At 42.5% G+C, this 15551-nt stretch overlaps 1 protein-coding gene across 1 annotated transcript in view; it reads left to right on the forward strand.

The window, feature by feature from the left end:
- Window positions 1–3812: 3812 nt before the first annotated feature.
- The window catches only part of LOC124265535 (U4/U6 small nuclear ribonucleoprotein Prp4-like), a 52745-nt gene continuing 41006 nt past the window's right edge, over window positions 3813–15551 (forward strand). Inside the window, exons 1-5 of the mRNA XM_046700321.1 lie at window positions 3813–3848; window positions 4695–4767; window positions 4981–5105; window positions 10127–10206; window positions 10918–11011. Of these exons, the coding sequence (XP_046556277.1) occupies window positions 3813–3848; window positions 4695–4767; window positions 4981–5105; window positions 10127–10206; window positions 10918–11011 (408 nt within the window). The remainder of the gene's footprint in view (window positions 3849–4694; window positions 4768–4980; window positions 5106–10126; window positions 10207–10917; window positions 11012–15551) is intronic.

Consider the following 15551-nt stretch of genomic DNA (forward strand, 5'->3'; position numbering starts at 1 on the left):
GCGAATTCCTGCACCAGTTGCAGACACAATTCTGGCTTCGCTGAGGGATTCGGCTACAAACGCTCAGTATGAGGATAGATGGGCCTGTTATGCTGGTGTGTCGGCAGAGGGATTCTTGATCCCTTTTCTTCAACTGTAATTGAAGTACTGGAGTTCTTGCAGTCTCGGTTAGAAGCCGGTTTAGCCGCCGTCTACTATCCGGGCTACTCCACGGCAATCTCTGCCTTCCATATCCTACTGCCGACGGTGCTCTCTTGGGGCAGCACCCCTCGCATAGCTTTTAGCAGGCGTGGACAGAATCCGTCCGACTGTCCGGGCGGATTAGTCCCCGCGGGACTTTTGTCAATCGTTCTTGATTGATGTCCCGTCCTCTCTTTCAACGATCTGTCGCCTCTTTCACTCCAGCTGTTAAGTTGAAGGCTGCCTTTCTTGTGGCGGTAACGTCTGGCAGAAGCGGTAGGTGATATCCATGCGATGTCAGCGGATCCTGCTCTGACTGTCTTTCACAAAGACAGAGTCAGTATTGGGTTGCCAGACTCCTACCGCCCTAGAAGGTGCAGGCCTCTTCATATAACGTGCCTATCGAACTGCCAGCTTTCACTCAGCCTCCATCGTCCGGTGCCTCTCTTCGGGCGTGCTCACGTCTTAGATGTCCGTAAAGACTCTCAAGGCTTATATCAAGCGAGCGGCTGCTATCAGGAAAGATAAGCAGCTGTTCTGTTGTTATGGCGGTGGCAAGGCTGGTCTTCGCCCGAACAAGCAGACCATATCTAGGTGGCTTGTCTCTGCCATTTGTTCGAAGTTACTCTTACAAAGGATTTAACCATCCCTCAGGGTTTAAAGGCTCATTCTATTAGGGCAGTGGCGACATCAAAAGCATCGCGCCGCACTGCCCATTGAAGAGATCTGCTCAGCGGCTATCTGGAGCCCGATCGAAGCACGTTCATCCGCCACTATCAGCTGGACAAACACTCACCGGAGGCGTGCTTTCCGGGTTTGGCACAGACAGTTCTCACCAGTGGGCATTCTCTAGCCGAATGAGCCTTAGAAATCACGCTTGCTTTTCTCATGGTGTAGGTGTTAATAAATTCCTCAATTTTTATCGGGTGGTGGTATCACATTGGTGGTGGTTTTACTGTATGTAGCGATTATCACTTCGCTACAGTCACTGTGTTCATCCCTGCACCACGCGCTGGTTTGGGTTGCTGAGGATCTATATTGGACTTCGCCCATACTTTCCCTCCCATTTTGATGGTTGGGGGTGGGACTTGCGTCCCCTTTATAAATTCCACCAATAGCCTATCTAGGCTGAGCTCCTTTTCCCCGCCTTACTTGCGCCCCGCCTGATTGACATCAGCGGTCAGGTGACTAGGTGAGTGTACTTTCTCTCTCTGTCGCGGCTTCGGCTGTGCCTTCGACTGAACTAGGGGGTATGTTAGGCAGACAGAATACCACTCCCGACTCAACATCGTTGGGAGTCTGTCTTATGCTTATATGTACCCCAAGGAGGACTTCTTCTGAAAAAGAATTTTACAAACCTGGAGAGGTTATGAATTCTTTGAAGAAAAGTCCTCGCAGAATCTGGCCCACCTCCCCTCATTCTGTCTGACACGTTCAGCATGAAAAGTGAGGTACGAGGTACACAGCCAGAGTTACCTGCTCTTGGCTGTAGGGGGCCCTCTACGGGGCCCTGTAGGGGTGGTCTCACCACACATAACGAGTTTTTTGTTTGGTAAAATATTTTATTGAAATATTGTTACAACTGTCGTAGGCTTTTAAAATGGACATTTTAATGCTTATATGTACCCCAAGGAGGACTTTTCTTCAAAGAATTCATAACCTCTCCAGGTTTGTAAAAATTTAAGGCGGACATGTATCAAGCAGTATAAACTAGATCCAGCATGGTATTACACCAGCCCAGGTCTGTCGTGGGATGCCTTGCTTAAAAAGACCGGAGTTAAGTTGGAATTGCTTACTGATTATGACATGCACCTGTTCATTGAGAAAGGCTTGCGAGGTGGGATCTCCATGGCAACCAAACGATACGCGAAAGCAAATAATCAATACGTGAAGGGTTACGACCCTAGCAAACCAACTAATCATATTCTCTATCTCGACGCCAACAACCTGTACGGATGGGCTATGAGTCAGTATCTACCCACAGGGGGATTCGAATGGGTATCATCCGATTTCGATATTATGAGCATCGGCGGATTCGAACAAAGGTTATATCCTCGAAGTTGACTTGGGTATCCCAAAGCATTACACATCACACAACAGTTACCCCCTGGCTCCCGAACGTATGAGGGTTAACCCAGACTGGATGTCTGAATACCAACATAACTTGTTAGATAGGCGGGTGGCCGGCGTTGAAAAACTCGTGCCTAACTTAATGAATAAGACCAAATACATCGTACACTATCGCAACCTGCAGCTGTACCTGTCATTGGGTATGAAACTGACCAAAATACACAGGGTGCTCGTGTTCAACCAGAGCCTATATGGATGGAGCCTTACATCAGAATGAACACAGACCTCCAGAAGCTTGCAACCAGTGACTTTGAGAAAACCTCTACAAGCTCATGAACAACTTCGGTGTTTGGTAAGACTATGGAAAACCTGAGGAAAGCGGCGTGGACGGTGAAGCTGGTTCGATCGAATGAGGAGGACAAACTCAGGAAGCTGATAGCCAGTCCGACATTTAACCGTAGCAAGATATTCACCGATGACCTAGTTGCCCTACACATGAAGAAAAGTCACATAAAATTCAACCGACCTGTTTACGGGGATGAGCATCCTCGATTTATCCAAACACCTGATGTGCGACTTTTACTACAACGAGCTTAAGAAACAACACGACGACAGGTGAAGTGCTGTACACTGACACGGATTCCCTGCTGATGGAGATTCGAACCGAGGACGTAACGAGGACATGAAAACGCCTCGATTTATGCGACACCAGTGACTACCCCAAGGACCATACCATACACAAGCACGGTAAATAAAAGGTCTAGGTAAGATGAAGGGCGAGTGTGCAGGCACGTCCATAGCGAAGTACATAGGGTTGAGGCCTAAGATGTACTCCATACTGAAAGCGACAATAGTGAGATCCGGAAGGCTAAGGGTGTTAAGAAGCATGCGTGGTGAAACAACACATCAAACACGCCATATTCAAGGAATCCCTGTTCAAAACCCGTTACCTTTAAACATAAAATAAACACACTTAGAAGTGATAGTCATAGGATATATGGGCTGACAATAAACAAGGCGTCCCTGTCGCCTATGGATACTAAACATTGGATAGCTATTGATGGGATAAACACGACGCTGCATCGGGCATGAGAAAATTGAACCAAGAACATAGGTATAAATAAATATCCGGTCGGGGCGACATGTCACGGAACCAGAAAAAGTTTGAGGCTATTTACTACAGCCCGCGTGGGTACTGGAAAGGAGCTAGCGCTGTAGATAAGCTGGCTAAAATGGCGCGAAGTACCGCGGAGGAAGCCAAAGCGTGGCTTGAAAAACAAGCACTTTGGCAGATATATTTACCACCACCACGATACGTACCTAGAAGGAAGTTTGGTATTAACATACCTAATAACGTTCACCAAGCAGACCTGCTGTTCCTACCCCACGACAAGAGATACAAGTATGCCTTAACCGTAGTGGACGTAGCCAGTCGCTACAAGGAAGCCGAACCCTTGACCACGAAAGATTCAGTCCAGGTAGCCAGAGGATTCGAACGCATATACAAACGCAGTCCGCTGACGTGGCCAACAGAGCTGCAAGTTGATCCCGGACGTAAGTTCATGGGAGTTGTGTCGCAGTTGCTGGCTAAGCACAAAGTACGAGTGAGGCGGCGGCACGGTTGGAGCCCATCGCAGCCAAGCCATAGTAGAGATTTAATAGAACTTTGGCGGCGTTTATTTGGGTACCAATGCGCTAGAGAGATGACCAACCCAGGAAAGCGATCGACGGAATGGGTTGAACGGCTCCCTAAGGTTGTGTCTGCCATAAATCATGAAATCACGCGACTCACTGGTAAGAAACCGGCAGCCGCTATCAAATTGAAATCAATAATATCAGAGTCGGCTGCTCCATTGCGTGGGAAGGAGAAACAGATACCTGATAGATCCTTAGTGAGGTACCTATACCAGCCGGGGGAGCACGAGGGTGATAGTCGTAAGCGAGCCACCGATCCTATATGGTCAGTCAAAACTTACAACATAGATAAAGTGGATATGAAATCAGATGAACCTAACTTATACTACTTGATGGATGGGCCGGGCAGAGGGTTTGTAAGAGAAGAATTATTAATCATACCGTACGACACAGTATTACCTCCTGTCAACACGGCATAGAGGCAAGATACCCGGTGGAGTTCGTATCCCACTATAGTAGAGGTAATGGTAGCAAGAGATAAGGGTCCCCGACTAAAGTCTTATTTATGAAATAAAGCTCTGTAGAGGGGTAGTAGATAGTAATGGTAAGGGTCCGACTAAAGCTTTATCTATTAAATGAAGCTTTAGATTACCCTGATCCAGAACTCTCATTCTGTCTACTACTCAACCTTTGATCAGAAGGTCTGTGGTTCGAATCCCATCACAGAACTCTGAACTTTTATGGCTGCTGCACTCACATCAGATGCTGAAGAAAATATATGTGTTTTATCTCATTCTTTCCCATTTCAGGCTCGTCAGATTCAGGTGTCGACAGATGACTCAGAGGTGAAGGCCAACCTGCGACAGTTGGGAGAACCGATATGTGAGTACAAGTATGACTGATAATCCCTTCCTAATCCTCTGATTGTCCCCGATTCCCTCATTCTGACACATTGTCTCGCTACCTCCTCACTCCACCTCTCCTTTCTAGACGAGCTTACTCTCTCTCATTCTCTCACTATAACATTCCATTTACTAACCTTCACTGCTCACAGTCATGACCGATTCCACTCAATGTCTCATTCTCTCTTTAAAGGTCTGTTCGGTGAGGGTCCAGCAGAGAGGCGAGAGAGATTGAGCCAGTTGTTGGCCCGACTTGGAGAAGATGCTGTCAAAAAGAAGAAGGAGGAAAAGTTGCAGGAACAGAGGAAAAAGGAAGAGGTTGGGAATAATGCTTAAGTTTGCGATAGGGATACGGGTGTACAAATGTAGGGAAGCAGTTTCTGTTCCAGTTACTCCCAAATCATATGTTTCCAGTTTATTCTGTAACAGAATAATATGAATATCCGTACGAAAGGGTTTTTTACAGTTTGATTAGATGACTGTACTTTAATTTTTAATGTTGCCATGAATCTTTACAGCTTTGAATAAGGAAACTCATTGAACTGGCGGTGAAATACAAATACTTCATTTGTTTTATTTTTCCTTATCCTGACTCATGCTAAATGCTTGTCTCCTTCTTCTTGCAAATGATAGTGGAACACTTGAAATCCCTTGAAGTTCTCTTCTAAAAAAGCGGACGTAAAATCATCACTCACCCACGAGTGGCCTCCCTTTGGCGCCCTTTTCGTCACATGACCAGCCTTGTTTTGTCACTCTTTCCTTCTTCGCCCTTGAGGACGGTTGTGAGAGCACCTGGGTCCCTATACGGCACATATCCTTTTCTATTTAGGACCTTTACATCAAAATTATTGCTGTATATGGCTTTTAGGATTGTATTCTACTATATGGTTTGAAATTTGATCTAAATTATTGTTGTTTGACATGTTTTTTCATCGTGTTTACATTTGATGAAAACTTGTATTCGTTGTAGGTACCGGTTGTCTGTGGCTGACCCACATTTATTATGTCCTGATTGCGCTACTTCATGTTTTTTCAGCTCTCGCTGTAAACATTGTCTGAATTCTATTCATAGACGTGCAAAGGACTTGGTAAGAAGGCATTCACAAGTCGTGTTTAAAACGAGTGATTGCGCTGATAACCATGTGTTAACTACTGCTGCCGATGTTCATAATTCCAGTGAATTGCTAAGCGTTTTATGGGGGCAGGTCGCTGTTCCAGTGATGAACACTGGAGCCAATAAGAGAACGTCGTCAAGGGAGCTGACCTCTTCGCAGACGAAGAAGACTAGATCGTCTTCAACGCAGAAGAAGAAGGCTACTACCCCTAAGACTACGTCGAAGTCTCTACACAGCTGTACGCAGAAGACGAGATCCTTCTCTGCCGAGATTGTACCTCCGGAAGAAGCAGACGTGTATGATGATCCCCCCATCCTCATACCTGAAGTCACAGTCGTCAGCAAGAAGACGAAGCCTGCTTCTACAGCTACATCGTCAACTTGATAAGCGCAGACATTGACAGAAGACCTTCTATCAAAACAGACATTGACTCGATCTCCCAAGTACCGGACAGTCTCGGCTCAGCCTTTGAGAAGTTTCGGCTCATCTACAACATGAGGAAGTTCAACCAGGAGTATCTCCGCAGACCAGCAAAATTCAAGATGATACATCTTCCTCAGCTCCGACATCTCGTTCGTCCATCAGACTACCTCGCCAGCATTGATCTGCAAGATGCGTACCTACACATCCCGATACATCCAGACTCAAGGAAATGCCTAAGATTCCTTTTCAACGGACATCACTTCCAGTGGAAGGTTCTACCATTTGGAATATCGTCGGCCCCCTGGTTGTTTACTCGAGTGACCAAGCCCATTGTCACATATCTACATCGTCGAATCTCTACGCAGTGCTTTTTACAAGTTCATCAAGATCCCAGTCAACTCAGACTGCAACTAGACTTCACCATCAGGCTTCCCACTCAGTTAGGATAGCTGGTAAATCTCCTCAAGTCAGAACTGGATCCGAAACAGGATCTTCAATTTCTAGGAATACGACTCATCACGCCGGTGAATCGCATAGTCGTCCCAGAGGATCGTTGGGTCAAGATACAACATATGATATCTCAAGCAGTGCTATCTCCGTTACACTACGTGCTTGGCAAAGCATGCTCGATCTAGTCACCTCAGCTCAAGACATGACTCGCAGAGGGAGATTACAACTGCGCCCACTACAAATATTTGTGGACGCCCATCTTGGCAGTCTGGATCTGTTGATACTACCGGACAGCCTGGAACCATACCTCTTATGGTGGACTCGGAAGTCGAATGTTTGCTGAGGAACCTTTTTGTCAGAGCCGGTTTGCAACACTCATCTCTATGTTGATGCATCGCTACAAGGATGGGTGCCCACCTCGACAACGAAGTGGCGGCAGGGAAGTGGTCGAGTCAGGATCAGAGTCTGCACATCAACCTGTTGGAGATGAAAGCAGTGATCAACGCTGTACAACACTGGTCCAGCATACTAAAGAACGCAAGACTCACGGTCCACACAGACAACTCCACAGTAGCGCTCTACATCAACAAACAAGGATCAACAAGATCAACAAGTCTGCTACAACTCAGCTTTCTCTTGTTCAGCATCATCGACGACCTGAACATCTACATGAAGGCATGCCACATTCCAGGAGCAAAGAATGTCATAGCAGACGCCCTATCTCGTCCACTACAACCATCCCCGACGGAATGGATGTTACACCCAGAAGCATTCCGGTTCGTCATACAGACAATAGGATCTCCACTGATAGACTTGTTTGCAACAAAGTTCAACAAGCATTATGCATTTCCACCTCCAGCACTTCTACCACAAATAATACAGAAAATCAAGCAGACAACAACGCTGCAACTGATTTTGGTCGCGCCCTATTGGCCAGCGAGTGTATGGTTTCCCGTCCTCATACAAGAACTCGGAAGTCCAACCCTGAAACTACCAGAGTGGTCGAACCTGCTCCTCCATCCACACACCAACCAAGCTCACGGGAATCCGGCTTTGTTCCAGCTACACGCGTGGAGCATAACCCAAAGCTTGCCTGAAGATAAGAGGGTACTCCACCAGAGCAGCGAAAGCAGTGACACTAGCTCTACGCAGATCAACTCGCAACTGGTACGACGACAAGTGGCAGAGATTTGAACAGTATGCAACGAGGAGAGGCTTTACACCAGTAAAAGCAACCCATCCTCAAGTGGCGGAATACCTGTGTCATCTGCGACAGACAAGACACTTAAAAGGTTCAACACTCTCAACGTACCTGGCTGCTCTCAGCACAGTTATCACCATGAAGACGGGTGTCAAGCTGACCAAAGTACCAGAGATACTGGCACTAAATTCAAGGCTCCTGCCTGGGATCTCAACGTAGTTCTAGCAACATCTCACCAGTGATGCCTACGAGCCTCTAGAACGGACATCCTTTGAACTACTGACACAGCAAACGCTGTTCCTGATCGCCCTAGCAACAGCAGCACAGTTGTCAGAAATACATGCTCTGGACTTTGAACGAACACGATTTGAATCAAGACATCGTGACATCGTGCATCTAGGACTGAGATGGGACTTTATTGCCAAGAACCAACTGCCCGGCCAGCCTGACAGACAGTTCCACATCCCAGCACTCTCTACAGTCCTTGGGCCACAGGATACACAGGATCTATCCTTATGCCCTGTCAGAGCACTAAAAGTCTACCTGCAAGGACAAAGACAAGGAGGCGAAAATTCAAGCCTATTCATCCCCTTATCCACTGAGGCGCTACGAAGTCTCCCCGGACAATGATATCGATATGGATGAGAGCCGTTATACTAAGGGCCTACAAAGCAGCAGGACTTGAGCCTCCACGAGCCTCCAATCCCCACGAAGTCAGAGCCCTGGTGTCTACACTTGCTCTGCATGGAAACTGCTCGATTACAACAATAATGGAGGGCTGCTTTTGGAAATCGGACACAGTGTTTGCCAACCACTACCTCAGAGACATTGCCACCGAAGACGTCTCAGGCATTCACCAGTTTGGGCCACTTGTTGTAGCACAACAACTAACGGTTCCACAAAGGCGCTGAAAAATCTCACCCTTTTATCGCGTGACTTGTGAAAACAAATGCTCTGGAGAGCAAATGGTTAAAGTCCATGCACACGTCTAGGACAGGCTAGCATGAGTGATAGACCCTGTACTTGTATAGGACATACTCGTACATGAAGAAGGGTCGTATCTCCACTGCATGTGAGCATCAAGAGATGGAGTTGCAATAGATAACTAATGGAACATTAGTATATCTAAAATCCACACGAAAATGTCAGGAGAAGTTTTGGAAGAAATCTGACAAGTTGTGGTTCCCCAGACTCATCAGAGGAAGTTGAAAGAACAGAATCATCAACAGTGCCGTCATAAGTTCCCATGGGGGTAATACAGGACGTAAATCAACAGCCAGTGAATCCAGAAGTGGCCTGACCAACCACCGATTCCGACGGATTCTGCAAGCATTTAGCATGAGTCAGGATAAGGAAAAATATGTAATTTTCTGACTAAAATTGATATTTTATACTTATCCTGACTCATGAGGTCAGCCCTCCCAACCTCCCCTCTCATGGCACTCTGGATTCCCCTGTAAATCTGGGTGTCGGGCATACATACGGAGAGAGTGACAAAACATGGCTGGTCATGTGACCAAAAGGGTGCCAAGGAGGCAAGGGAGGCCACTCGTGGGTGAGTGATGATTTTACGTCCGCTTTTTAGAAGGGAACTTCAAGGGATTTCAAGTGTTCCACTATCATTCGCAAGAAGAGGAGACAAGCATTTAGCATGAGTCAGGATAAGTATAAAATATCAATTTTAGTCAGAAAATTACATATTGCTGGAATAGTTGAGTCAAGGTCATTTAAGATGGTGGCGGAGGGGTAGCCTAATGGTTAAAGCAGTCGTCACGCCAAAGACCCAGGTTCGAATCCCTCCTTTGTTTGTGTGAGCCCATTTCTGGTGTCCCCGCCGTGATGTTGCTGGAACACCCATGAAACCAAACTCAGTCAGTCAGTAAGATGATCAATGTTGCAAGGGTCAGTCGTAAGCCTCCTTTGTTTGTGTGACACACTTGCAAGATCTGAAACCCATGTTTCCAACTAAAAATAATCAAGCCTATGATTGGTCAAGGTCATTAATACAGAAGTGCATATAATTTTCTTATGAATTTTCTTATACAAGAATCAAGAGCAATCGAACTTTCAGGTTTCTGACAACAAGTTTGTTTTCTCTGAATATGTTGGTATGTTTTTTGACATGTGTTACCAGTATAATGTCTTTTCAGGAGAATATCACATGGTATCATGAAGGTACGGAGAGCTTGAAGGATGCCCGATACTGGCTGTCTGACTACTCAATACCAAGGTAAGCCCAATATCACAGAATAGGAGGTGAGGTGAAATTGGGTTTAACGTCGTGCTTGAGAATATTTCGCTCATATGACGACGTGCATGCATGTGTATGTGCGGCTGCTTGTACTAGCCCAGACTGAAGCTGGTTTTATAGTGCTAACCCACCGAGATACCATGCCGCAGTGAAGCATGAATACCCCACTCAGACACATTATACTGACTCCGAGCCGACCAGTCCTTGTTGTACCCATTAATGCTGAGCGCCAGGCAGGGACCAACGAGTACCATATTTTAACGTCTTTTGGTATGACGCGGTCGGGGATCGAACCCGCGACCTTCTGCTCTCCGGGCGGACGCCACTAACCACTACACCACGGAGGTGGTCCACACAGAATAGGAAGCTGTAGGGGACAATCCCAATATCTTTGTTGTTTAATCTGTTTGATTGTTGCTTTACGTCACACACAACGATATTCCAGCATTACTGTCAAATGAAATATATAGGAATGTTGACCATTACCCTGCCTAGCTTGGATATGTTCCATTTTTGCATACATTGGTTTGATAAATAACATCCAAATTCATGTAAAACCAATCTGTTTTAGAAAATTCATGAATATATTATTCTAGTGATTATGATTAATAAGTTGAATTCCTAAAGTGATACAGTTCAATTCACTGAATAAGCGAATGAATCGTAACAACCTTATTCTCATGTTTTCAGAGCGAAGGAAAGGGTTAGCAGAGAACGAGAAAGCAAACTGACTCCCATGGCACAGAAGAACGCTCAGATGCAGGAGCTGCAGAAGAGAATAAGAGTAAGTTTGTTTTCAGAGGGATGTCTTTATCTTTTTCGATATGTTTTCGTCACAACATTATATGTTTTGAGGAATCATTCAGCCTCTCTTGCTTTCACTAGCTTGCTTTCACTACAGATCTTCATTAACCCCGCTGCAGACGATCCTTATGTCTGTTACCCATGAAGGTCCGGGTTAGTATTGATCTTCAGCAACCCATGCTTGTCATAAAATGCGACTAACGGGATCTGGTGGTGAGGCTCGCTGACTTGGTTGACACATGTCATCGCATCCCAAGCGTAGATCCATGCTGTTTATCTGGTCCAGACTTGATTATTTGTAGACCACCACCATATAGCTGGAATATTGCTGAGTGTGGCGTTAAACGACAACCAAACCAACCTTATGTCTGTTACTCTTGCAGTGACTTAGTCGGTGCATTGAAGTCTGCAGCTACTGTGTACCATGTACCAAGTACTGATCTGGGGCATGAATACAGTGAAACCTGCCTAAACCGGCACCCCACGGGACCGAAATAAAATGCCGGTTTAGACAGGACGATCATTTTTTCCAACATGGTTGCCATTTACACTAGTCAATCTCTTTATGTCCATAATGCCTTTGATAAGCTGAATTTTTTAACAAGTGTTAACTCCAAATGTGCCCGCTTAGTTGGTGTAACCATCATGACACACAAAGTGACTGACAAGTCAATAAAACCAATGCCTATTTATTTACTCTCTGACACTTGTCACATACCCATGCTGGCTTAGAGCGTTTGATTCACCGCACAATCACTACTTCCTGATTATCTATCGTGCCATGAGGATTAATTTGTGTATTGGATAATGGGTCCTTGATTGGACTGTTCATACCCATGCTGGTTTGGAAAGTGTTAATTACCATTCAAAGTACTTGTTAGGACCGGAAAGTGCCGGAATACGAACTAGACAGGTCCCGGATTAGACAATGTTTTAATGATCATAATATCGTTGTAAAATGTTATGTCGGTTTTAACAGTGTGCCGGATTAGACAGGTCCCGGTGTTGGCAGGTTTCACTGTACTTGCTATCATACCCCAGCGCAAGATGATAATTATTTCAGTACTGTAAATTTAGAGAATCTGCAATAGCAGGTTGTTGTACAGTTACGCTTTGCATTTACAAACAGTCATTATTCGAATCTTCAATATGAGGAACATAAGGTTTCGGAGTATATTCTTACTCCCCATCAGGTGAAGGAAAGCTAACAAGCATAAAGCAATATGCATTGGGAACTACAGAACTGATAAGATTACAGGTGAACACTTAGCAGACAGACAGACAGACAAGTTTATTCCTCAACCAACCAACAGTGGTACATGAAGAATATATAAATACATATATTCCCTGGCAAGGGAGGCCAGTGGTTAATTGGTAGGTTAGTGGTTAGACTGGTAATGATCCAGCAACAGTGGACAAATAGAACCCTAAAGTAAATCCAGGTGTAAATAGTACTGATTGGTTAGTAAGCGCTGATTGGTAATGGACAAAGATAGGGAAAGGGAGATGGTACAGGGGAGGGTTGGTGGTGTCATAGCACTGACTGGTGATAATGACGACATGGAAGCCAGCTATATGGGTATGTGGTACAGATCAATATCTACAAGGGACACGGATGAATAAATCAATAAGTGGTACAGATCAATATCTATAAGTGACACAGATGAATAAATCAATAAGTGGTACAGATCAATATCTATAAGTGACACAGATGAATAAATCAATAAGTGGTACAGATCAATATCTATAAGTGACACAGATGAATAAATCAATAAGTGGTACAGATCAATATCTATAAGTGACAGATGAATAAATCAATAAGTGGTACAGATCAATATCTATAAGTGACACAGATGAATAAATCAATAAGTTAATTTTAGATCAATATCTATAAGTGACACAGATGAATAAATCAATAAGTGGTACAGATCAATATCTATAAGTGACAGATGAATAAATCAATAAGTGGTACAGATCAATATCTATAAGTGACACAGATGAATAAATCAATAAGTGGTACAGATCAATATCTATAAGTGACACAGATGAATAATCAATCAATAAGTGGTACAGATCAATATCTATAAGGGACACGGATGAATAAATCAATAAGTGGTACAGATCAATATCTATAAGTGACACAGATGAATAAATCAATAAGTGGTACAGATCAATATCTATAAGTGACACAGATGAATAAATCAATAAGTGGTACAGATCAATATCTACAAGTGACACAGATGAATAAATCAATAAGTGGTACAGATCAATATCTACAAGTGACACAGATGAATAAATCAATAAGTGGTACAGATCAATATCTATAAGTGCCACATATTAATAAATCAATAAGTGGTACAGATCAATATCTTCCAAGTGACAGATGAATAAATCAATAAGTGGTACAGATCAATATCTATAAGTGACACAGATGAATAAATCAATAAGTGGTACAGATCAATATCTACAAGTGACACAGATGAATAAATCAATAAGTGGTACAGATCAATATCTATAAGTGACACAGATGAATAAATCAATAAGTGGTACAGATCAATATCTTCAAGTGACACAGATTAATAAATCAATAAGTGGTACAGATCAATATCTATATGTGACACAGATAAATAAATCAATAAGTGGTACAGATCAATATCTATAAGTGACAGATGAATAAATCAATAAGTGGTACAGATCAATATCTATAAGTGACACAGATGAATAAATCAATAAGTGGTACAGATCAATATCTATAAGTGACACAGATGAATAAATCAATAAGTGGTACAGATCAATATCTATAAGTGACAGATGAATAAATCAATAAGTGGTACAGATCAATATCTATAGGTGACACAGATTAATAAGCCCAAATCAATAAGTGGTACAGATCAATATCTATAAGTGACACAGATGAATAAATCAATAAGTGGTACAGATCAATATCTATTAGTGACACAGATGAATAAATCAATAAGTGGGTACAGATCAATATCTATAAGTGACACAGATGAATAAATCAATAAATCAATAAGCGGTACAGATCAATATCTATAAGTGACACAGATGAATAAATCAATAAGTGGTACAGATCAATATCTATAAAGTGACACAGATGAATAAATCAATAAGTGGTACAGATCAATATCTATAAGTGACACAGATGAATAAATCAATAAGTGGTACAGATCAATATCTATAAGTGACAGATGAATAAATCAATAAGTGGTACAGATCAATATCTATAAGTGACACAGATGAATAAATCAATAAGTGGTACAGATCAATATCTATAAGTGACACAGATGAATAAATCAATAAGTGGTACAGATCAATATCTACAAGTGACACAGATGAATAAATCAATAAGTGGTACAGATCAATATCTATAAGTGACACAGATGAATAAATCAATAAGTGGTACAGATCAATATCTATAAGTGACACAGATGAATAAATCAATAAGTGGTACAGATCAATATCTATAAGTGACACAGATGAATAAATCAATAAGTGGTACAGATCAATATCTATAAGTGACAGATGAATAAATCAATAAGTGGTACAGATCAATATCTACAAGTGACACAGATGAATAAATCAATAAGTGGTACAGATCAATATCTATAAGTGTCACAGATGAATAAATCAATAAGTGGTACAGATCAATATCTTCAAGTGACACAGATACAGATCAGATGAATAAATCAATAAGTGGTACAGATCAATATCTATAAGTGTCACAGATGAATAAATCAATAAGTGGTACAGATCAATATCTATAAGTGATCACAGATGAATAAATCAATAAGTGGTACAGATCAATATCTATAAGTGACACAGATGAATAAATCAATAAGTGGTACAGATCAATATCTACAAGTGACACAGATGAATAAATCAATAAGTGGTACAGATCAATATCTATAAGTGACACAGATGAATAAATCAATAAGTGGTACAGATCAATATCTATAGGTGACACAGATGAATAAATCAATAAGTGGTACAGATCAATATCTATAAGTGACACAGATGAATAAATCAATAAGTGGTACAGATCAATATCTATAAGTGACACAGATGAATAAATCAATAAGTGGTACAGATCAATATCTATAAGTGTCACAGATGAATAAATCAATAAGTGGTACAGATCAATATCTATAGTAGTGACACAGATGAATAAATCAATAAGTGGTACAGATCAATATCTATAAGTGACACAGATGAATAAATCAATAAGTGGTACAGATCAATATCTATAAAGTGACACAGATGAATAAATCAATAAGTGGTACAGATCAATATCTACAAGTGACACAGATGAATAAATCAATAAGTGGTACAGATCAATATCTATAAGTGACACAGATGAATAAATCAATACAAGTGGTACAGATCAATATCTATAAACACAGATGAATAAATCAATAAGTGGTACAGATCAATATCTATAAGTGACACAGATGAATAAATCAATAAGTGGTACAGATCAATATCTATATAGTGACACAGAT

The sequence above is a fragment of the Haliotis rubra genome, unplaced genomic scaffold, assembly GCF_003918875.1.
Source record: "Haliotis rubra isolate DU_JTF1 unplaced genomic scaffold, ASM391887v1 Scf982, whole genome shotgun sequence".
In the NCBI taxonomy this organism is placed as follows: domain Eukaryota; kingdom Metazoa; phylum Mollusca; class Gastropoda; order Lepetellida; family Haliotidae; genus Haliotis; species Haliotis rubra.